Here is a 25,237-nt window from a genome sequence, read left to right as displayed (position 1 = left end):
TCTATAATTTAAGGACATAATGATAATAATATTCCTCTGATCAATCTTCCTGTATGTTTCAGTACAATTCTCCATAGATGACAAATGTTCATCCCTTCTAGCTGTTTGTATTAACATTTACTCTCACATTTGAAAATAATATGTCTTCACTATTCTTTCTCATCAATGTTAGACATTATCTACACCTACTCTATCCATAACTTACCAACATTATGCATCATCTACACAGTTTGTGTTATTTCTGAGCTCGTCTGTGTACTACGCCCCGGCCTTCTTCCTTGGGCAATCCTTGGTTCTTCCTGCAGGAAATCATTGCCTTGGGTTTTTCTTTAATTGCCTGGCTTTCCAAGTAACAATTCCTAATATTTTCGGAATGTTCCAGCATCTCTGCCACACACTTACAAATAATATTCTCCATTCACTCAAAAGCACCAGTTCCAATTTTTTTTTCTCCTCCAAAGACCTCTTTCCCAGAGACATGCATCCACCTCACTCCAAAGTGGACCTTCCTATCTCCACCTGCTCCTCAAAGGGTCACTCAGGGTCCTGTCCTTCATAAGTCTCTTAGGTTGGAGTGTGTGCTCCTGGATTCTATGTTTGCTTTTGCTGTTGACCTTGTTACTGGCACACGCTCTCCATCCTGAACATAAATATTTTGATTAATTACAAGTTGGGTGATGTTGTTTGGTTTTGGGGGGGATTCTTATTTCACTTAGCATGATAGTCTCTAGTTCCATCCATTTACCAGCCAATGCCATCATTTCATTCTTCTTTATGGCTGAGTAATATTCTTGCGTACATATACCACATTTTCTTTATCCGGGAATGGCCTTCTTATAAGGACAACAGTCACTGCATTTAGGCCCCCCCTCTAATCTAACAACGTTTTTCCTTTGACTAAATATAGCTGCAAAGACCATATTTACAAATACAGTCACAATCTAGGTCATGGTACATTTTGAGTGCACACTATTCAACCCACAATAGGATTCACAGGTCACCTTCATCCCAGAGTTTACCTTCATTTCAGATGCTTTTTTAAATTTATATTTTATTTGTTCTTTTTAGATATACATGACAGTAGAGTATATTTGACATATTATACTTACATGGAGTGTAACTTATTCTAATTAGGATCCCATTCTCGTGGTTGGACATGATGTGGAGTTTCCCTGGTCGTGTGTTCATATAGGAACATGGGAAAGTTCTGTCCCATTCATTCCACTGTCTTTCCCATTCCCATCCCCCTCCCTTCCCTTCATTCCCCTTTGTATGATCCAGTGAACTTCTACTCTTCCATTCCACCCCCAACACCCGCCCCAAGAATATGTTAGCAGCCACATACCAGAGAGAGCATCCAGCCTTTGGTTTGGGGGATTGGTTTATTTCATTCAGCATGTAGTTTCCAGATTCATCCATTTACCAGCAAAAGTCAGAGAGTCATTCTGTTTCATGGCTAACCGTCCACTGTGTATATGGAATTACGTTTTCTTGATGTTTCCTTCCCTCTTTTCTCTCCTTTTGGTCTGTGAAATCTGTTATTGTATCCTAGACCCTCATAGAATTGTCTTCTCTCTTTTAATCTTTACCCTCCTGTCCATCTCTCTCTCTCTCTCCCTTCCAGGGCTTCTCATTTCAGTGTTAGGTTTCATTTCATCTCAGCTTTTAATTTCCTAAAGTAATTTCTCTGTTGGGTTTTCCCCCCTTTCTTTTCTCTAGACTCTTGTTCTCAAGTCATACCTGCAATAACATTGAAGGTCTCTGAAGTGTTAACACCTGGTTGTTGCAGCTATGCTGATTTTTATTGGTTTTATTTTTTTCTCCTATGGTTCTTGCTCTTCCTCTCTTTCGTGCAAGATAATGGAAACATCCCTCTCTTTCAAGTTGAAGAACGCCCTTACATGTGTGGGTCTTTTGTTGTCTCTACTAAAAACTGAGATCCCGAAAAAAAAAAAAATCAAATCAGAAGCTCTTCCTGGAAGAATGCAGTGGGTGAGTGGCAGAATGTCACAGTAGATGATGACGAAATAAACTGCTTCTCACCTCCAGTATCTTAGGAAAAGAAATATCTGCTCTCTTGTCAGGGGTGGACAGAGGAGGGCAGTCCACCAACTGAGCAGAGTGGAACAGGAAATCTGGGCTTGAATGGCGCCATTTTCCCCCAACCCGTCTCTCTGTTCCTTCAAACCCATTCCTCACCCCTGCCTTTGGGGTAACTCGCTGGATGAATGCAGGAAATTCAGTATGCTGAGGGCTTAGTGTGCACCAAGCACTTTCAAGATCCACTGCTAGTATTTAAGGCTACCATCAACCAAATCTTCTCCTCAAATGCTGCTTTTTGAATGGACATGGGTGACGCAAAATGTCCTACCTAGATGACATGAAAAAGAAAAGATGGCATTACTGATGATGCATCAAAGCTGCACTGGAGAATTTTAGCATGTCTGTGGGGTGAAGAGGCACTGATCAGCAGAGTTGAGAAATCCCTACATGGCCAGGTATACAGTCGACTTAAGAAATGATACTGGTGCTAAACCGCAGCCAATGTTGACGGTAGGATCAAGAATGACAGAGGCCATGAGGCTTGGGATGCTCGTGGAATTTGGTGGCCTGGGAATCTGAACGTGGGTCCCCGTGATGTGTCTTCTCGTCAACTTTGGCTCCAATTTCTAACTCACACCAAATGCTTCTTTGCTGCTCTGAATCCACCTCCTGTCTGTGTTTTTCTGGAGATGCGGGCCACATTGGTGGCCCATGGTACCATGCTGACACGTTCATTCCACACAGTGCCCCAGGCACTGTAAGTAAGTAAGATGTGGCTTCTGTACAGATGGTTTTTAGAAAACAGAGATGGGGCCAAGGAGGGGAGGGGGTTCTAACAGCTTTTAGACCCAGGTATCAACTGAAGGTTGGATTTTGGTCATCCATAGTTTTTTGTGGTCTTGTTCAGTTTCTTAAATCCCTCTGTATCTGTCACTCACCTATTGTTTGCCTCTGGCCAGTTTTCTGGCCACCCCTTTTTCCTCCAGAAGCCCATGGGCCTCTTTCCACAGTTACTCCAAAAACCTCTAAAATGCATACTGTATCATGAGCGGAATTCAATTCTGCCTTAAAAATCTGTGCAGAGACCATCACTTTATTCATGAATGTATTTTGCTCAATGTAAGAGTATCTGGTCCAGGAAGAAATGTTTGCCCTGAAACAGGGCCAGGCTGGTGAAAGCTGCCACTGGGAGGAGCCCAGGAGTTCCAATCCCCAGACCTACCTTCAGAGGTAGCTTCCTGAACTGCCCCATATCAGTGGAAGACACACAACTTCAGTTTATCAGACATCTCTTCCAGCCAGCATCACCTGTGGCTGGCTGCAGTAGTCATGGTCCACCAGTCCCCCTCAGCAATCGGCAACCTATAGCAGTGTGCGCCTAGTCCTACCCGGGTACTATGCCAGTTTGGGTGGAATGTAAGCTTGGGGTGTGACATTTGTGGCCAAGGCATGGTATAGAAGCCTGGGGCTGGTGCATTGTGTTTGCTTATTGTCACTATGATGAAGAGACCCAACAAAAGAACAACTTAGAGAAGGAAAAGTTTATTTCAGCTCATATTCAGAGGTTCAATCCATGGTCAGCGACTCCATAGCTTTGGGCCCAAGGCAAGACAGAACATCATGGCATAAGGGAATAGTCTAAGAAAACTACCCAGTTGATGACATCCAGGAAACAGAAAGAGTGCTAGGAGCCAGGGACAAATATAAGCCCACAGGCATGCCCCCAGTGACCTGCTTCCTCCAGCCACACTCTACCAGCCTATAGTTATCACCTAGTTAATCCACTCAAGTGGATCAACTCATTGATTGTGTTATGCCTCATAATCTAAGAATTACACTTCTGAATATTCTTGCATTGTACTACTCAAGAGCTTTTGCTCATACATCATCATGCATCATACTCATAATATGCATCCACAGTGATTTGACTGGGCAGAATAGTACAGTACCTGACCACAGGTCAGTGTCTGGGGCCTTATACCAGCACCCAGGGAGAGGCTTGTGGGAATGGACTACTATTTCCAAGTACTCTTCTGATTCATTCTAAACAACAGGATAACAGGATTTGGGACTAACCTGAGCTTAGACCACCCTGTATTGCTGAAACAGTGAAAACACACCAACAGTGGACTCCCAGCAAACCTGGACATAGGTTCCATCCAGTGCTGAAATAGTGGAAGTGACTATAGACTCAGAGAAAATAAGTAACCTGCTTAGAATTTCTAGGAAGACAGACACAAACTAAGCCTGATTAGGAAAACTAGAATGAGTACCTGATCCTTCAATGTCCACATGATGTGACATGCCAACAAGCATCAAGAGGTTTCAGGAAACCACCACCTCACCAGATAGTCCAAAGAGGTGCCAGAAACTGACCGGATAGTAATCACTATGGGAGAACTCTCAGAGAACGAAAAACAAATATCTTAAGAAAACTCAATGAATTTGAAGAAAACACAGAAAAATGATTCAATAGTAATAAGTAATAATAAGTAATAATTTCTTAATAGAGAAATTGAACAGAGACAGAGCGGTTTTTAAAAATCAAACATAAATCCTAAATCTGAAATACATTCAGCAAAATTTACAGTGCAATAAAAGGCATCAACAGTAAGATAGATCAAGCAAAAGAAAAAATTAGTGAACCGGAAGGCAGGTATTTTAAAATACATAGAGGACCAAAAAAAGAGAAAAAGGACAAAAAAGGAATGAAGAAAGCATAGAGGAGTTTGAGATAGTATTAAAAGAATAAATTTTTAGTTTATTGGGGTTCAGGAGGGACTCAAAAATGGTAGAAAGCTTATTCAAACAAATAACAACAGAAATTTTCCTAAACTTAGAGAGGAATACACACACACACATACACACACACATACACACACACACACACATGCACATAAAGGTAAAAGGTCCCTGGTCAGATCTAATTTAACCAACTCTACCCTAAGACATCATCAATCCATCAAAAGTGAAAAATAAAGAGAATATATCCAAATCATCCAGAGAAAAGAAAAAAATAACACACAAGGGTGTCCCAATTTTCTTGATAACCAACTTCTCATCGGGAACCTTATAGGCCAGGAGAGAATGGCATTAAATTTGACAAGACTGCAGGAAACAAGTGCCAACCAAAAATACTATACCAGCAAATCTACCCTATAGAAATGAAGGGGAGCCCAAGAATATTCTCAAACAAAAGCCAGGAAAATGGCTTTCCACAAGACCTGTCCTGCAAGAAATGCTGAGGGGAGTTCCTCAAACCGAAAGAAAGAGATATAATAGGAATGATATGGAAATCACTGGTAAGAAAAATTATAGAAACTATTCAAAACGCTCTAAGGTAAGCATGATGGATAAACCATTTACAGTTTCAGTACGAGCAGTGAAAAGCAAAAATTAAAAAATAGCAGCATGCTAAGAGCTAGTCAACGTAGAAAGATGTAAAATGGAATATCAAAAATTCAAAATGTGGGGAAGAATGAAGTTCAATATTTTTCTTAGTATTTCTTTTTATTTTGTTTCTGTTCTTATCTTTATGATCATGCTAAATTAGCATTATTTCATATTCACTTATTATAATCCAAAGATTTTTTTGTAAGCCTCATGGTAACTACAAAGCAAAAAACTGTAATAGACAAATCAAAAATAATAAGGAATTAAAACTCAGAGAACAAGAGTGAACCACTTAACCACAAAGAAGGATTCTGAAAGAGAAAGAAAGAATTGAATGCCAATAAAACTAGAAAACAAGTTACAAAATGATCAATGATTACCTTGAATAGGGCTGGGGATGTAGCTTTGGTAGAGTGCTTACCTAGCATACACAAAGCCCTGATTTTGATCCCCAGCACTGCAAAATAATAATAATAACAACAATAATACCAGCAGCAACCTTGCATATAGATAGACTAAGTTATTCAATTAAAAGACATGGAATGAGTGGGTAAGAAGCAAGACCCAACTGTGTGCTGTTCCTAAGAAACTCGCTTCACCCCTGAGGACACACATAGACTTGAAAACGAAAGACTAGAATAAGATATGCCATGGCCAATGGAATCCAAAAGAAAATAAGAGTAGGCAGACTTTTATCAGAGAAAATAGACTTTAAGTAAAAGCAATAAAAAGACAAGAAAGTTCTTCATATAATGATACAGATGTCAATTCCGCAAGAGGAAATGAGAAATCTACATATATATGCACCCAATATCAGAGCACCCAAATATATGAAGCAAATATTAATAGATCTAAAGGGAGAGATACACTCTAATATAATGATCACTGAGGACTTTAGCACCCTGTCCTCAGCAATGGACAGATCATCCAAAGAGAAAATCAACAAAGAAAAAGCAGCCTTATATTGTATCCTAGACCAAATGCATCCAGCAAACATCTACAAAACATTCCATCCAATGGCTGCAAAACACACATTTTCTCATCAGCACATGGAACATTCTCCAGTATACATCACTTGGCAACTAGTTAAAAATTGGAATCACATTAAGTATCTTTTTTCAACCACTGTCATGTTTGGATGTGAAGTGTCCCCCAAAAAACTCATGTGAGAGACAATGCAAGAAAGTTAAGAGGTGATGATTGGGTTATGAGTGTTCTAACCCAATCAGTGCATTAATCCCCGGATAGGGACTGACTGGATGGTAACTGGAGGCAGGTAGGGTGTGGCTGGAGGAGATGGGTCCCTGGGACCTGGCTTTGGGGTTTATATTTTATCCTCGTTGAGCAGAGCCTCCTCACCCTGGTCTTGATGCTCCCCCATATGGGAGGCTTTCACAGGCTGCTGACCATGGGCCTTCTTATTCCTGGGGTGACACACGTGGGACCTGCTTCTGGAATGAAACTGGAAAGGCTACATGACCATGATGCTTCAGCCTCCAGTAAGCCATCTCCCACCTGTTTTATGATGGTACCCATTCAGACAGCAATGACTCCACCAGACACGTAAGGATGGGCAAGGCCTCTTTATATCCGTTTTAGAAAAATTATGTTTTCAACAGGAAATCATGATGCTGTGCCTCCCGGGGCTAACAGCATGACAAGGGAGACTTGCTCCCACTTCCTATCAAAAAGAGAATGGGCTGGGGGTGTGGCTCCACGATAAGTGCTTGCCTACCATGTGCAAGGTCCTGGGTTCAATTCCCTGCAGGGCAAAGGAGAGAGGGAGAGGGAGAGAACAGTTTGGGAAGGAGAAGTGCAATTTTTAATTTGTATTGTGAAATGGGAAAATAAAATTGGCAACTTATAGTTAAAATTTTTTCAAAGTTTTTATGATTAAAAAAAGTCACAAATTATGTATAAAGGGAACATATCCCAACATAATAAAGGTCATTCATAATAAGTGAACAGTTAACATTATACTGAATGGGGAAAAACTGAGAGTCTTCTCTCTAAGATCTGCAACAAGTCAAGGATGCCCACTTCCACCACTTTTATTCAACCTGGTGCTAAAAGTCCTAGCCAGAGCAGTCATGCAAGAGAAAGAAATTAAGGACATCCAAATTGGAAAAGCAGTCAAAATTGCAACTGTTTGCAGGTGACATGACCTTTAGTAGAAAACCCCAAAGACTCCCCCAAAAAACTATTAGAACTAACAAGTGAATTTAGCAAAGTCGTGGGATGCAAAATCCACATACAGTCATCAGTAGAGCTGTTACATGCTAATAGCAAATAACCTGAAACAGAGATCAGGAAAATAATCCCATTTACAACAGCTACCAAAAAAAAAAAAAAAAACCTAATAAATAACACACTTAGGAGTAAATTTAACCAGAGAAGAGAAGAACCTCTATAATGAAAATTATAAAACATGATGAAATAAATCGAAGACATACAAATGGGCAAAAGGTATGGGAAAAATGTTCAACACCACTTATCGTCAGGAAAAGCTGATCAAACCACAAGGAGGTATCTCCTTACGCAGGAAGAATGGCTGTTACCCAAAACAGTAAAAATAACAAGTGCTGGTGAGGCTGTGGAGGAGAGAGAACCCCGGAACACTGTTGAGGGGAGTGGAAATCAGGACAGCCACTGTGGGAAACAGTATGGAGTTTCCTCTAAAAATTAAAAACAGAACTAGATATGATCCAGCAATTCCACTACTGAGTATTATCAGCTAATGAATGAAGAAATAATGCTAGTAGAGAACACTATTCCACCAAAAGAGAATGAAATCCTGTCGTTCGTGATGATATAGATGGAACTGGAGGTCATGATGTTAAGTGAAGTAAACCAAATACCTAGCATGATCTCACTCCGGTGTGCAATCTAAGGATCCCATAGAACTTGGTGGCTACAGGAGGCTGAAGAGAGGGGCGGGAGGGAGGGCAGGAGGCGGGAACGATGCTCAGTGGGTACTAAGTTACACTTAGATAGAATCAAGAAGTTCTGGTGAGCTCTTGCTCAGTAGAGTGACTTAGGCAACAGAAATTTACTGTAAATTTCCAAAAACTACAAAAAAGGATTTTGAAGGTCTTCACCATAAAGAAATGATAAATATTGAATGAGACAGAGATGTCTAACCTGATTTAAACTTTGTGCAATGTATATACTTATTGGAAACATCAGATGGTACTCCATTAATATGTAAAATTTGTTTTGGGTTTGGTTTTGGCTGTTTTGCAGTTCTGGGGATCTAACAAGGGCACAAACTAAGAGAGCTCTGAGCTACATCCCCAGCTCCTAAAAAAAAATAAATAAATTTAACTTAGAAAAGAGATAGCATGGCCAACCCATGTTTTATTAGTAAAGAACAGTTTTATTTTTCTCACACCCATATATAAGGTCACATTTTTATAAATACATATGTGTACACATACACATGTGTATACTTCATATACATGCATGTACATATGCATGCATGTATACGGTGGATATGTGTATATACAGGTATATTGCTACATATGCTGCATATGTGTATGATACACACATATTGCATGTGCAAGTAACACAAACTTACATCCATGCATAATGGAAGAGAGAGAGAAGTTTATAATATTTACCACAACTCTTAATAAAGGTTAATAGAATTTATCTCAAGAAGGTGCTGTTAGAGAAGTTTCCTTTGGAAGAAGCTTTGGTTTTCTCATTTTTGCAGGGATGTATTACTTAAATAAGAATCTTTTTTTTTTTTTAGAAAAAAAAAACTATTTCCATTTAGGAAAAAAAGAGCAAATTCAGTATGTAAAAGATGAGTTATGAACATAAAAAGTCTAAGTAGAGCCACGGGGAATTTTAAAAGGAAGCAGAAAAGACACTTATGATAGAAAAGGAGGGAATAAATCATAACGTTAAAAAACTCATTAAAACAGCTTGTGCAACATCACCACAATAACCCAGCCGTGATCCTCAGTGCCCTCCGTGGAGCCTGAGGAAGTCCAACTGGAGGTTAATGAGCTGCCTGAGAGAAGGGAGTTGGTTTGAAGACCTGCGAAACCCATGCTGTCTGGAACCGGGCTCACATGAAGGAGGTGGGCGGCTCACACTTCCCTTCCCAATTTACCTCTTCATGGGTGTCTCTGGGTTTCCTGCCAGATTCAGCCAGCTCAGACCACTTTCTCTCTAGAAGCATGTTAAAGAAATTATGTGAAGTAGCTAATCTGGCCAATTTCATGGAAAAGCGGTGATTATGTATGCAATTCTGCATCAGCAACAGACCAGAGTCTATCCCTGATGTCTTTCTTTTTCTTTTTTTCTTTTCTTTTTTTTAGCTTGGAGATTCTTTCTTCCTTCTTATGATTTTTTTTCCAATGGTGCCATCAACTTCAGAATGCTCAGGGGAAGTAAGGAAAATGGAGAGACACTATTGCAGAGAAATTGGGGTGCTGAGGCCCCATGTGATCTGCAGGCAGGAGTCAGAGGCTTACAGACCCATGTCAGAGGCCTGAAGTCCAAGTTTCCCGGGGCTGAAGGCTGAAGGCTGTGGTCTTGTCCAGGCTGGAGACTGTGGTCTGTGTTCCTGGGGCTGAAGGCTGAAGGCTTTACCCTTGGGAAAAAAAAAAAGGGAATTTAATACGTACAAGATGAGCTTTCCCCCTGAGAACAACCAAAGCTGATGAATCACACATTTGAATCCTTTTAACAGTATCAGAGAGTATCAAAGAAAACAGCAAATAAGTGCCCAAATGAGAGACGCAAATTGGAAACCCTCAGGGTGGCTTCAACAGCCATTTTCTGATCTGGAAAAGGAGATGTGTTTCTCATGTTTTTGTGGCACCTTGAAAGCAAGCTAGAGGAGGCCGCCAGTCCCTCCCTGTGGGTGGTAAGCCACCTCCATCCCAGAGCTCAAAAGGTGCACAGCCCCAAGGAAAGGAGAAGCCAGCAGGAGGGCCCCCAACTCCTCCCCCCACCCCCTGCACTGCAGGACTAGTGTCTTCACCATGATCAGAGCAGGAGAATAGAAATGAAGAGAGAAAAGAAAAGGAAAAATTATTCCTGAAAGGATGTGAACCATGGGCATATCCTCTCAAGGAGTTATAGCCTCAAGTTTGAAGCACATAAGTCATCCAAAAACTATAAACTAACTTTAAAGTTGTTCTTGGGGGCTGGGGTTGTGGCTCAGTGGTAGAGCTCTTGCCTTGCATGTGTGAGGCACTGGGTTCAATCCTCAGCACCACATAAAAATAAATAAATAAAATGAAGGTTTTGTGTCCATCTACAAAAAAAAAATTAAAAAAATAAATGAAGTAGTTATTCAGTCATCACGAACACTACACTACACACACACACACACACACACACACGTTATTTTATGGGAATAAATATCACAGAAAGGAACAAAGTCCATAAGAAAATTAAATACCATGAGCAAGAACCAGCAGATATAAGGAAGTCCTAAAACTCCTAAGTATTTCGTTATAATTATTCGTATACATTATAATTATCAAAAAATAGATTACTAAAAATTATGCTTCTATGTTTAAAGAAATAAAAGATAAAATTGGAAATCAATGTAGGGCTCAGAAAACTATACAAAGTGTCATAGAAGACTTGAAACAGAACCCCATTGAACTTCCATAAAGAAAATGTTCAAAAGCAAAAATTTTGAACTTAAGCAACCGATTGGACAGATCAGATGGAAGAAAAGAATAAGTAAACTAAAAGAGAGAAGGACCTTTATCCAAAATGCAGCACACAGAATAAATGACTCGAAAAGAAGATGGAGGTAGAGGAGGAGGAAGAAAGCCTATATCTATTTTTAAAATCTCAAAACAAGTGATCAAAAAAAAGAATAGGGGTCAGAGACAATATCTGAAGCATTAACATAGAATTCTCTAGAACTGATGAAAGATATCAGTCCACAGATTTAAGAAGCTAAGTGAATTCCAAACAGGACATTTAAAAAGAATCCTAACCTAAATGTATCCGAGTAAAACGGCAGGAAACTAAAGTTAAGAAAAGTTTAAAAGCGAAACTGTTTTTTCAAAAAGGAAAAGAAATTATTGCTATCAAATGGAAATCTGACTTTCCCACAGTGATGATGGGAGACAGCAGGGGATTTACAGCCTCCACTTACTGGGTAAGAGGAACCTTCCTCCTGGATCTCTGCACTGCCCCCCAGCCTTTCAAGAGTAAGGAGGAAATAGAATTTTAGACAACTAAACATTAAGACTGCTCTCAAAATCAACCTCTAAGTGATGGACTCCAGACAAGGAAAGTGCTTCCCAGGGGAGGAGAAGTGAACATGGGCGAATGCAGAGCCATCAATGCAAGCAAAACCAGAATTCTGAAGCACTCTTCCTGGGAATCTGGAAAAGGATTTTGAAATCATTCTTTAGGTCAACGTTTTCATCGCTGTAACCATACGACCTGACAAGAACCATTTTAGAGGAAGAAACATTTATTGGGGGGCTCAGGGTCTCAGAGGTCTCAGTCCACAGACAGCAGGCTCCATTCCTCGGGGCTGGAGGGGAGGCAGGACATCATGGAGGAAGAGTGTGGTGGAAAGTGGCTCAGACATTGCACCAGGAAGTGAGGGTGGGGGTGACTGCTAGAGCTCTCCACACCAGACTCAAAATATAAACCCCAAAGGGCACACCCCCAAACACCCCTCTCCTCCAGCCACACCCTACCTGCCTCCAGTCACCACCCAGTTAAACCCCACCCTAATCCCTACTGATCAGGTTAAGGCTCTCCTAACCCAGTCATTAATAAAGAGGCACAAACCGCTTTCTGCAAATGAGTTGTGATACCTTAAAGTTTGTACGGACTCCCAATCTGAACTTTTATAAACATAAATCAGGTTGCTTCCTGCCTCAAAATACCCCCAAGTCAATTTCATAGCCCTTAGCACATCCTAGAAGAATGTATCTGATTCCTGTCTCTGTGTCCATCCTCTCCCCAAACTACCCAGCTCCCATCCAGCCCCACAGCCTGTGGCTGGAACATTCCAGTATGCTCTTGCTTGAGGACCTTTGCACATGCTTTTTATGTGGCCAGGAATGCTCTTCTCGTGTCTCAAAGGTGGCCGACTTTTCCTCATCTTTGAGTTCTCACGTGAATGTCATCTCAGGAAGCCTTCCCAGCCCACTCTGGCTAATGCTGGTCACTCTTTGTTTAGCGTCCTTGTGGTTATATTCAGTTGTCCTCTGCATTGGCTTACTAGGGTTGTGCCTACCCTTTTCCTGTAGAAAATAAGTTGATTCCCATAAACAAAGGCCCTGGTCTGAGTGGTCTGGAATTGTCTGCCTAAGTCTCAGCACTGTGGCTAGCTCAGAATAAGTGTTCAATAAGTACAAGCTGAGTGTGCTTAGAAGCAAGGCCACTCTCGTTTTACAGATAAGGTTATTGTCTGACCTCAGGTGTGAGCCCGCTTATCTGGAGGGAGACTTGAAAAGCATCCTGTAAAAAGCAGCAGCACACCTAGAAAAATCTATAGGATCCAGAGACATTTCCTGGGAGATTACTCATTACAAAACACTGTGCTAAGCATTCGAGTTTTTATCATATGTGAAATATTTGGTCAGGGTTTTCTTGTGACAACAAGAGTTTCATGGGGCTTTGTAACAGCAAATAGATCTGAAACCTAACCTGATTCTTCTACCTGCTTGCTGTGCCACCTTAGGTGACTTGTGCAACCTCTCTCTGAGATTCATTTTCTCTGTGCGTAAAATGGGGACAAGACTATAACTCTGTGACAGAATTTCACCTGGTCAGCATGTGCACGATCCTAGATTCAAACCTTCTCACAGAAAAAAATTAAAATAAAAAGGGCAGGGGGTGGGGAGAGGACAAAAGAACTGATCTCCTATGATTGCAGGACCCAAAAGAGAACCCATTCAAAGCCATTGAAGTGTGTATGGCATATGACAGATTTTCTATAAATGTAAATATCCTTGCCTCATCAAGCCAAATCATTCTTAATGCACTGGGTTGGAGGAACTTACAAATAATGTTTAATTTTAAAATTATTTTGAATCTACATGATCTTCAAAGTCAGTGAAGTGCTAAAATCTGTCTTCTTTAATATGGTTTTCTAAGGATCCATGGAGAATATGCTAGCACTCTACCTACTCCATATCCATGCCCAGATCTCTCTAACAGAACCCCAGAGTTATCTGTTGCAGTAATATCCTGAGCTAATGCTTTATCTCCCAGGCCCTCAGAAGACGGAGGTGTCCCTGTGGCATAAGTCTGGCCAAGGATAAAGTTTCTGACCTTTGACCTTTTGACCTTCCATCTCCTTCCCTTCCTGTCTGGAATGCACACACAACCCCTAGATGTGCAACAGCACCATGTGAATATGAGAACAAGGTCACATAGAAGGTGCAGAGGAAGAGAGAGAGGGAGTTGGCTCCTTTCCATCCCTGGGCGGCCATGTTGACTCCTACTGCCAGCTCCCACGGTACTTCTATTCATGTGACATGTAGACTTCTTACTCGCCCAAGTTTTGTAAGGTTGGTGTTGTTACAGGGTGCATTTTTAAAGATTTTCCAGAGAAACAGAATCAACAGAAAATAAGAGATAAATATATATCCGTTCCACAGATAAAAAGAAATATAAGGAATTGGTCTACATGCTCATGGCGACTGGCGAGGCCCACCGTCTGCAGTTGGTAACTCGAGAGACAAAGAAGGGAGTGATTTCAGTCTGAGTTGGAAGACCTTGCACAGGCAAGTCAGCATTTTTTTGTGTGCTCTTCAGCTGATTGGATGAGGCCCACCCATGTTGGGGAGGTCTATCTGCTTCACTGATGCAACTGATAGAGATGTTAGTGTCATCCAAAATCACCCTCGCACACACACCAAGAACAAGACTTGGACAAATACCTGACACAAGAAAAGAACCAACACACCTGCAGTCAGATAAAACCCAACATGCCCACCCAAACCATCTCATGGGTAGTGTAAAGGAAGACCCAAGTTTCCTTTAAGAACAAGCTTTTCTGGGATTGGCTCACTTCTCTTACCATGATAGTCTCCAACTCCATCCATTTACCTGCAAATGCCATAATTTTATTCTCTTTAATGCTGAGTAATATTCTATTGGATATATAGACCAGAATTTCCTTATCTATTCATCTATTGAAGGGAATCAAATGGATGTTGATCCATAATGGTGGTGGTGGTGAGGGACATGGAGAGAATTGGGGAACTTTGAATGAGCAAAGGGGAGGGGAGAGGGAGGGGGCATGGGGGCAGGAAAGATGGTGGAATGAGATGGACATCATCACCCCAGGTACATGTATGACTGCACTGTGGTGTGACTCTACATCATGTACAACCAGAGAAGTGAAAAGTTGTGCTCCATATTGTGAGATGAAATGCATCCTGCTGTCACGTATGACTCATTAGAACAAATAAAAAAATTTTTTTTAAAAGAATAAGCTTTTTGACAAAGTGTCCCCTGCTTTTCTTTCTACTACATTCGGAAGATCCACAGGACAGATAATGGAAGGAAACCCTGTACCTCATCAGCATTCCAAAAGCTCTTCTGAGGTGAAATTCAATGTTGCTTTTGATCCCTTTCTCTGATCTCTCTTGAATTTGTATACAATAAACATGTAAAGCTTACATATTAAAAGTGGGTAAGTCCCAACACTGGCACACTTACATATTAAAAAAGTGAGCCCAAGGGAAAGGGCTTAATGCACATGTGATTCTGGCTCACTCATTCACTTATTTGTTGGGATAAATTATTGAGTGGATTCTAAGTGTCAGGCTCAGGGGACACAAAGCTAGGCACTTTGTAAACAGAGAAATCAAGAGCCAGCCCTATTGTGTAAGAGTTAATAATCAAACAGTAACACTCACATACATGCAGATACCTCCTGGCCCAGAAGAAAAGAATCCAGGACATTCTCAGACAGTGAAGTAGTTCTGTCACTAACAAATTAGCTTAGTGTGGAAGTGAATGTCTGCAAATAAGGGTGATTGGGAATGGAATGTGTCCCTGTGTCCTTCCATTCCCAGGTTACCTGAGTGACCTGGCACAAATTGCAGATCCTCTCTGAACCTCACCTTCCTCATACAGAAAACAAGAGTAATAAGATCTAACACTGTAGAATTCCTTCATGATTAAATAAGGTAACAGCTTGTAAGGCATATGGTGCAGAGCCAACAGGCGGAAGATGTGATAAGAGCTATGTCCCAATGACAATTAGCCAAACAATGACAATCCCACTGGTGAAATAGAGTCTGCATGCTACAGGTATGTTTCAATGTTTATCTTTCTCTGACCAAAGAGTCGGGTCTTTAAACTGTGCCTAATGTCAATTCTCATCAAGGCAAAACGTTTAAGTAAATAGTTTGGGGCTTGAACAACAACAACTGAATTGATTCTTTTTTTATTGGGGGGGATACCTGGGATTGAGCTCAGGGGCACTTGCCCACTGAGCCCCATCCCCAGCCCCATTTTGTATTTTATTTAGAGATAGAGTCTCACTGAGTTGCTTAGTGCCTTGCTGTTGCTGAGGCTGGCTTTTAACTCATGATCCTCTGCCTTAGCCTCCTGAGCCACTGGGATTACAGGTGTGCACCACTGTGCCTGGCTAAATTGATTCTTTAAATGCCTTTTCCAGTCATGAAATTAGTGATGTCTGCTTCGCATTATCAACTGCTGGTCTTCTAAAGTCCCCCGGTCATTTCACTATCTTTCTAACAGAGCACTTCTATATTGCTTAGGAGTATTTTCTAGGTCTTTCTTTTAAAGCATTTCATATTTCTGTTTAATAAAACCCTTTCATTCATTTGTTCATTCATTCATTACTTTTTCTTTCAAGAAGCAGGGAGCATTCTGAGTTTGACACTGTTAAATAATGTCACCAAGGTAGACAGGTTCCATATCCCAAGGGACCTTAAAGGCCAAGCCATGCTACTGTTCACAAATATCTCCCTAGATCCTTTTGTATCCTTTGCTTCCTGCCCTATCATTACAACAGGCCATTTCCTAAAGATGTTTCATACCATCTCGACCTACGAAACTCCTATCTCTATTTCCAGAATACAATTTATCAAAATGATTTAATCCACTAGTATTCTCTACTCCACGATTGCTCCAGTTTGTTGTCCACAATGAATCTCCTCTCCAGTGACCCACAAGAAACATCAATGAGAAGTACTGATGTCTAATTTTGATGGTTGGAAAACTACATGTCAAGGTTGTTTGAGCAATAAGTCACTCCTCTGTCACAAATGAGGTCCTAATATAAAGCAGTGACACAGGAAAAGGAGGCTTTCCAATAAGTTCTCTGTGGTTTTCATCAGCTCAGCAGGTAAATGAGATTGAAGATCTGCTCAAGGCATTTGTTTTTCAGGGACATATGCAATAACACATGACTTACCATTTTTCCAAGCAAGATTTTAAACTCTAAGTACTTTCATGTTACAAGACATTAAAGTCACTGGATACTCACTGTATGAATTCTTGCTGTGGAGCACATGGGAACCACTGGGCAATTCTTTGTGCATCAAAAGATGTTGCCTCCAAATTTCTCATTTCTCTTTGTCAATGTTAATGCTGGTCTTGGTCGAACCCTCATCAAAGACTAGCAATAATGTCTTTTTAAATGACCATTTTTTTTTGTTTTTTGTTTTTTTGCCTTATGTAACACTCACAAACCAGGTATTTAGAAAAAAAAATCATCAGGTTTCTGGGAAGAGTTCAAAGAACAATTTGTTTTAAATGCTCATCTTCTCCATCACAGAGAGACGTGATAACACATTTTCAGAAGTTCAGCACAACTTCTCCGAAGTTTCAATAGAAATTCCTGGAAAGCTGAGAGGTGCCAATTTCCTCCTTCCAGATGGGTGGCCACAGAAACCTGCTTCATGGTGGCACAAAGATCTTTACCAATGTCCTTTCTGAATTATTTAATTCTCACCCAGGAAGTAAACCCCCCCCCCCCCGCCGCCAGCGGGGCCTTCCCTCTTTGTTTAGTACCTACCGTCCCCTTCATGCCCTACCATGATGACAGGCCACCCCACCAGGACCCCACCACTGGCCAACAGATGGAAGGACCAAAGTGCTCGCTGCTGGAAAGTTCTCTGCCTCTCCTTCTGTCCATCTCCTCCGTTTGTCTGTTCACCTCCAACAGTCTTCCTGTCCTAGTCCAGTCTGGCTGATTTACCAAAATAATTTAGACTGGATAATTTATAAATAAAAGAAATTTATTGCTCACAGTTCCAGAGGCTGAGATGTCCAAGATCAAGATGCCAGAAGACTGGGTGTCTGGGAAGGGCCCATTCCTCACAGATGGTGCCTCTGTCTGCATCTTCACAGGGTGGAGAGCAAACATGGCGGGCAAGCAACCAAGCTCCCTTGGACCTTTTATATTAGGGCACTAATTCCATGCATCTCATGAGCTAATCACCTGCTAGAGGTCCCATCTTATAAAACCATCACCTTAGAAGTTAGGTATCAGCAGTTTGGGGGGGAAAAAAGCAGACATTCACAGCATAGCACCAATGAAGAATCTCTGTGTCTTTGTCTATTTCTGTCTCTGTCTCCTCCTCCCTCTCTAACTCTACTTCTCTATCACTATGGGTGTGTCCACCTGATTTGCATGTCATCCTCTATGATGTATGTGTGTGTGTGTGTGTGTGTGTGTGCGCGCGCCAGTGCTGGGGATTGAACCCAGGGCCTTGTGCATGTGAGGTAAGCACTCTACCAACTGAGCTAGATCCCCAGCCCCTCTCTTTGTTTATCTCTTTGTTTATCTCTCTCTGCCTTTCTCTATTTCTCCGTCTCTCTCCTTCTACTTTCCACCCCACCGTGTCTCTCGCTTTCTAACACTGACACACAGTTAATGACATTACTTTTTTAATCTTTTTTATTAACCCCAATAGACTGTCATACGTCTCCCAGAGCACTAATGAAAAATTCTGCCTGAAAAACAAGTTGCCATGCACAGACACTGCAAACATTATTAGAAAATAAAATTCCAATATAAGCACAAATAAGTTCTTCATTATCTTCTGCAACCGGGATTTGACATGAGGATCCCAAACATATAATGAAGGCTCCTCATTGCTTAGACCCATGGTCCAAAATATCCCTAGGCAGATGCTCAGATTCAAAGGTACATGTTTCACTTGGTACTGATGGAATAACATATATTTTATATTTGGATTTACTATTATTTATAAACATATGTAATTCAAGATTTCTAAATATAGAATGCATGATGTCCACAATAGATGGTTTAATAGGGTTCATGATTCTCTTTAAGCTGTGCAATTTTCTGCACAAAAGCATTTTCCTGGGTAAAAGAACAAGGGAATCCTTCAAGTTTCTGTGTCTCTCTCCACTACACACACACACACACACACACACACACACATTCATCAATGATGGCAGTTTTCATCTTCAAAAGTTACATAGTCATTATTAACATTTTACTCTTGGTCAATATACACCTTATCAACCAAGGAATGCTAATAGTCACACATCCAGCATTATGTGGAAGTCCTCAAAGCATTTTGATCATCACTGTTTTAGTAGCTTATAAATTCCACCCACAGGGAACTATTTCATTTGGCACTGCCATTATTTTTCAATCTTTTCTGTAACATTGGAGAATTATTTCTGACATAGTCCAAAGAAGCTCCATCTCTGAGTATTTTTACCTTCTCAAATATTCCACAAGAATCTTCTATTTTTCTGACATAGCTCCTTAAAAAGGCACTCATAGGAGAGAAGGACACCATGCATTTAGCAAGGGGCTCATTCCATCCTCTACCATGAGCCCCACAGAGGCGTTGTGTTAGGGAAAACTGTGTAGAGGGGGTAATTCTCCACCCAGGGGTTTCTGTGTCTGGCTTCCACAAGTCACCCAAAACTAGAGAAAATGGCCCAGGTTCATTCAAGGGAAATACTACACTTGAAGTACAATTATCATTTCACTTCCAAAGCAATGAAAGAAATTATTTATTGGGAAATGAGAATCTGGGCATAGAGTTGAAGGCCAAAAATGGGTATTGAGGCAAACACACTGGTTCAGGAAGCAACAGAAGGCCGAGAATGGGAAGTCAAGTAAAAAGTTCCACAATGCCAGGAACCACCTCTTCAACCAGCCTCCCAGGGTCCCCAGATCGGAGCCTCAGACTTCACCTCCAGAGCCAGTTCGTCTCTTTCCCTTCCCCTTGAATTCAATATTTTAATAACCCCCGCATGGTTTTGTCGCCATGCCAGACAAACTTCAAGGGGGCCACCATAATCCCCAACAAGGTGGTCACAACCTTACAGCATCTTTGCTTCCAACAAATAAAGGTCATCAGATGTCACTCCTGCGTTGACGTCACATTATTTGAAACTCTGCATTCCTTGAGGATTCTTTCTAGAGGACTCTATCTCTCCTCCAAGCTCGGGGTGTGTGTGTATGTGTGTGTGTGTGTGTGTGTGTTGGGGGCTACAGCTTGGCTTTAAAGAAACACATTGCCATGAACCCTACAGCTACAAGAAAATGAATTCTGCCTACAAGTGAAAGGAACGTGGAAGTGACCCCTCCCACCGTCGAGCCTGTGCTGATATCCCAGTCCTGGTCAGCACCTTGACTCCAGGCTCCTGGGACCCTGAGCAGATAATCCAGCTAGATGTGTCCAGATTCCTGACTCCCAGGAGCTGGAGCTAATGAATGTGGTCTGTTCTATTGAGCTGCCAGTTTAATACACAGCAAAGCAAATGAATTTAGCCAGTACTCTGCTGTCTTTCTAGAATGTTCTTTCTGCCCCTTTGTCAATCATCAAATTCAGATCTCTCCCTTGTCTTTCTCTCCGCGGAAAGCTGACCATTTATCCAAGGACTGCCTTGGCTGTTTGATGGTCATCCTCTTTCCAGTACTCCTCTCCCACATGGGTGACTCTGGCCCTGATGTCACATAGAGACCTCTCTGCAGGCTTCCACGTAGAGCATCATGACATCACATGTTCACCGAAATTATCCTCGCCCTCCGCCTGATCATTCCATAAGGAACTTACCCCGAGTCCACCACACCTCCCCTGTCTACCTCAGCTCCCCAGCTCTCCCCACAGTGAAGAACACCTTCAGGGAGACCTCCCCTGGGCCTGGTTTCCACTTGCTCTGAATTCAAGTGAACCTCCCCAGCCAACTAAACCCTGTAAAGTACGCCTCCGAGAAGCTGTGAGGGTTCGCTTCTCAGGCTCTCTGCATATACTCAACACTCAGAGGCACCAAAAGATGAGCCTACGTTTGGATCCACATCTAGATCACGGCAGATCTACCCACCCGCACCTAATAGACATCAGATGAGTGGAGAGCCAGCCCTCGGTACCCACAAAATACAACCTCGTGGGCATTAGAATGGGGGAGAGGGCCTGTTTAAAATTTGGAATTCTTATCAAAACACAATAAGGGTGATGGTTCAGCAACTGCAGAGAATGTTCAGATTTCTGTTTCCTGGAAGAGAGAATAGACAGACGTTTCCCTCTCCCTCCTGAGAAGTCTACCTAAAATCCGGAACACTACATATAAATCAAACATCAGACAAATCCAAAAGGAGAAAAGAAGGCGGCAGACCAGCTACATGTCTGTCATCAAAGGGCTGACAGGGGCACACCCAGGGATTTCTTTTAATACCCAAGATTTGGAACTGAGGAGGCCAATCAACCAACGTTAACCCACATGCTCATGACATTCCTAATGACCCAAAGCTGAAAACGAGACGTCCATCAGTGGACAGTATCTCCAAACGGTGGAATACGACTCAGCAATAAAAATGACTCGCTGTTGACACATGCAACCATTTAAATGAATCCCCAGAGAGTCATGCTGAGTGGGAAGACTCCATCCCACAGGTCACCTACTGTAATATGCCACACATATAACATTTTGAAATCACAAAATCACAAAAATAGATAACCTGTTAGCAGTTGCCAGGGTTGAAGGAGAGAATGGGGGAGGAGAGAAGGAAGCGACAGGAGAGTCCTTGAGACAGAGCTGTTCTCTCTCTTGACTCTCTCAATGTCAGTATTGTGGTTGTGATAATTTGGTTTTACGAGATGTTAAATATTCTACTTTGGGAAGGGTACATGGATCTCTGTCTATTTTCTTACAAGTACATATGAACTTATAATTATCTCAAAATAAAAGGTTTGATTCAAAAAAAAAAGAGAAAAAAAAAGAATGATGTCTCTAAGCTTTCCAAATAAAAACGTAAAATGTAAAAAGTATGTTGTAACGCTGGGGCTGGATCACTTGCTGAGCATGCGTGAGGCACTGGGTTCAATTCTCAGCACCTCATAAAAATACATAAAGTATTGTGTCCATCTACAGCTAAAAAAAATACGCATATGTATATTTTTTTAAAGAAAGTTGCAGAACATTATATAGAGGAAGGCCCCTTTTTTATTTTTTTTTTTTTTAGTCATTGATGGACCTTTTTTTTTTCATTTATTTATACACAGTGCTGAGAATTGAACTTAGTGCCTCACACGTGTGAGGCAACCACCCTACCACTGAGCCACAGCTCCAGCCCCAGGAAGGCCCCATTCATGCTCATATTAACCAACATTCCCAGGCCCTGGCTGTGTGGCAGGCCCAGTTCCATTATAAATGCATGAGGTAGGCACTATTATTATCTGCTTTCTACAGAGGAGGCACCAAAGATCTCAGGGCTTAGATGCCTGCGGCAAGGTCCCTCAGCTCTTGAGAGGGAGGGGCTCCACTCAAGCCATGTGGCTCCAGGGTTCACGTTCCAAACCACCAAATGGCATGCTTGAACTCTCAGTCTGAAATGAAGTCTTTTTTTTTTTTTTTTTGGTCTTGATCAGCATTTTTATTTTCCCAATGAAACAGAACACAATTGAATAGAATAGAAAAATCTTAGAATACACTACACATGGCAAGGGTTGATACTGTGTCGTGAAACTTTTTTCAGTTAAGCGCAAGTGTGTATCTGTGTCATGATGTAAATACACTTCTTTCCACAGTCATCCTATGGAACTAGTTGCAGACTAGCAACACGACCATGCAGAAGGAGCAGGGAGACAAGACACAGGGTGGAGATGATGAGTTTTAATGCCACAGCCATCAATCACACGTGGCTCCTTCAGACAACATGTTCTTTTGGGACTAGACTTTGTTCAGAGTCAGATAACACGCAGCAGAAGCACACAAACAGCACTCCCACTTCTAGCAAGGGGGCAAGGTACCCACGTCTCATGATCAAAATATTTATTCTTAAATAAAAACCTTAATTTTCTCTGGCCTTCAAAAGGTTCTAATCTCAAGCCCCCAATTATTTTCAAGGATGTTCTCTTCACGTGGGGCCAACTTAAATAGAGGCAACCTTTCAGTTCTTCAGTCATCTCTAATCCATGATATGTACAACTAGGTTTGCGCAGGCAGGGAACACACGTGACACAGCAGCTTTGGTGGTGTGGACTGGATGGTGTTTCTTCACTGGATTTTGGTAACTGCTTCATGGATGGAGGTAGCCACATAATCTATATTTTTGGTGGTTAAGCCGCACATGTTGATCCGACCACTTGGCAGTAGATAAATGTGCTTCTCGTTGATTAGATACTCAACCTGCTTGGGGTTCAACCCAGTGAAGCTGAACATGCCAATCTGCTCAGTGATGTGAGTCCAGGTCCCAGGAGTCTTGAGGGCTTCTAATCGGGCCCTGAGTTCAGATCGCATGGTCAGAATCCGGTCAGCCATTGTCTTCACATTGCCTGTCCATTCTTTAAAGAGTTCAGGGTTAGAAAGGGTAGAGGCCACAATTCGTGCTCCCTGAGCAGGGGGATTGGACCATGTAACCCGCACAATCTTCTCCATCTGGGAAAGCACTCGAAGGATGCTCTCAGATTCTTTTCCAACCACGGTCAGATTACCCACTCGCTCATTGTAGAGCCCGAAGTTCTTGGAGAAGGACTGGGCACAGAAGAGCTCGAAGCCTTCAGACACAAAATAGCGAATGGCCCAGGCGTCTTTCTCTAGATCTCCAGATGCAAAGCCCTGATAGGCTGAGTCAAAGAAGGGGAACAGAAACCGGCGCTTCATGACAGAAGCGATCTGCTTCCACTGCTCTGGAGTTGGGTCAGTCCCAGTTGGGTTGTGTGCACAGGCATGGAGGACAAAGATGGAGAACTCGGGAGCATTCTCTAGATCATTCAGGAAACCCTGGAGGTCAAGTCCTCTCTTCTCTGCATCCCAGTAGTGATAAGATCGAATGTCTTTAAAACCAGCAGCAGAAAATACAGCATTATGGTTCTCCCAGGTTGGTGACGATACATAGACAGGTGTATCCTTGTTGTTCGTTCCATTGTACCATCGCGCTAAGAACTCAGCTCCAATTCGAAGTGCACCTGTTCCCCCCAAAGACTGGACACCTCCCACCCGCTTCTCCTGGAGAGCTGGACTGTCATCTCCAAGGACAAGATGAGAAGCACAGGTCCGGAACTCTGCCAGGCCCAGGATGGGCAGATACTCGTGGTTGAGGCTATTGTCATTAGCGATCTTCTGTTCCACTTTCCTCACTACTGGCAAAACCCAGGGCTGGCAATCATCTGTGCGATAAGCTCCTACTCCCAAGTTGACCTTGCGGGGGTCTGGATCCTCCCGGAAGTCAGCCGTGAGCTTAAAGACAAGGACCGGCTGGGCCTGCGGAACCTCGGCAAAGACTGACGGAGGCGCCATGGTTACAGAGCAGGAATCTGCGGAGAGCCTCGACAGGGCACCTGGAGCTAGCTGCTCGATTGGGTCTCGGTACAGCAACTGGAGGAGACGCTCACCTTCACTCTGAAATGAAGTCTTATATACACACAAATAAGGGTCTTAAAGGGTGCACACAGCTAGTGGGTTCCCAGCAAGCAAGTGCATGGTGAGGGCAGGGAGCTCTGATTCGCAGGACTTCCCAGTATGACTCAGAGAAGGTCAATTTCAAGTCATCACCCGGTGCCACTGAACACCAGGGCCAGCTCCAGTACACCAGTGTACGTTCTGTACTCTGTCCCTATGTGCTATGCTGAGTATCAAAGCTAGGTTGCCTCTCAGGAAGGGAAGAGGGGATTAAAAGGTGACTTTTACTTTTGTTAGCTATTGGCAATACAAATACACATAGTACTCATGCATTTAAAATACAGCATAAAAGCCAGGTGCTGTGGTGCACACCTGTAATCCCAGGCCCTCGGGAGGCTAAGGCAGGAGGATCATGGATTCAAACCAGCCTCAGCAACAGCAAGGTGCTAAGCAACTCAGTGAGACTCTGACTCTAAATAAAATACAAAATAGGGCTGGGGATGGGGCTCAGTGGTTGAATGCCCCTGAGTTCAATCCCCAGTACCCACCCCCCACTCAAAAAAAGCAACATAAAACAATTTAATAGTGCGTCCTGTTGACTTCAAACGTAGCCTCGTTTTTAGCACAGCCCTTGCCAAACTATTCCAGTGCTCAAAATGATCAGTGTACCCATTACCCACAGGAAAGCCTCCCAGTCTCCTGCTCTCAAGTGCTTGGCTTTGGCCTGATTCCAGCCTGACCTCCTTGCCCTTGAGAAACCTCCCCTGCCATGTTGGGCCGTGTTCTCCTGTTACTACGTCTTGTGATGATGCCTTTTTCTGTTCTTGGGCTTTCCATGGTGTTGCTATACTCATGCTCAGAGGGGACATCAAACCTGCCCCTACACTGCCCCTGCTTGGAGGGGAAAGGTCATTCCTTGCTCACCGTCATCTCATTGAATCCTCACTGAATTTCTACATAAGATATATCAGTAAGCAGTTGCTAC

At 42.3% G+C, this 25,237-nt stretch overlaps 1 protein-coding gene across 1 annotated transcript; it reads right to left on the bottom strand.

Annotated features, from left to right (window-relative positions):
- Window positions 1-22,272: 22,272 nt before the first annotated feature.
- On the bottom strand, window positions 22,273-24,246 carry LOC124098174 (aspartate aminotransferase, cytoplasmic). Its single transcript, XM_046452883.1, has one exon. The coding sequence runs from the start codon at window positions 24,148-24,150 to the stop codon at window positions 22,909-22,911; it is 1,242 nt and encodes a 413-aa protein (XP_046308839.1). The 5' UTR covers window positions 24,151-24,246; the 3' UTR covers window positions 22,273-22,908.
- Window positions 24,247-25,237: the final 991 nt, after the last annotated feature.

Source organism: Marmota monax, unplaced genomic scaffold (assembly GCF_021218885.2).
Source record: "Marmota monax isolate L192 unplaced genomic scaffold, Marmota_monax_Labrador192_F-V1.1 WCK01_AAM20220418_F8-fsc00042, whole genome shotgun sequence".
Classification (NCBI taxonomy): Eukaryota; Metazoa; Chordata; class Mammalia; order Rodentia; family Sciuridae; genus Marmota; species Marmota monax.
This window is presented reverse-complemented; position numbering and strand designations above follow the sequence as displayed.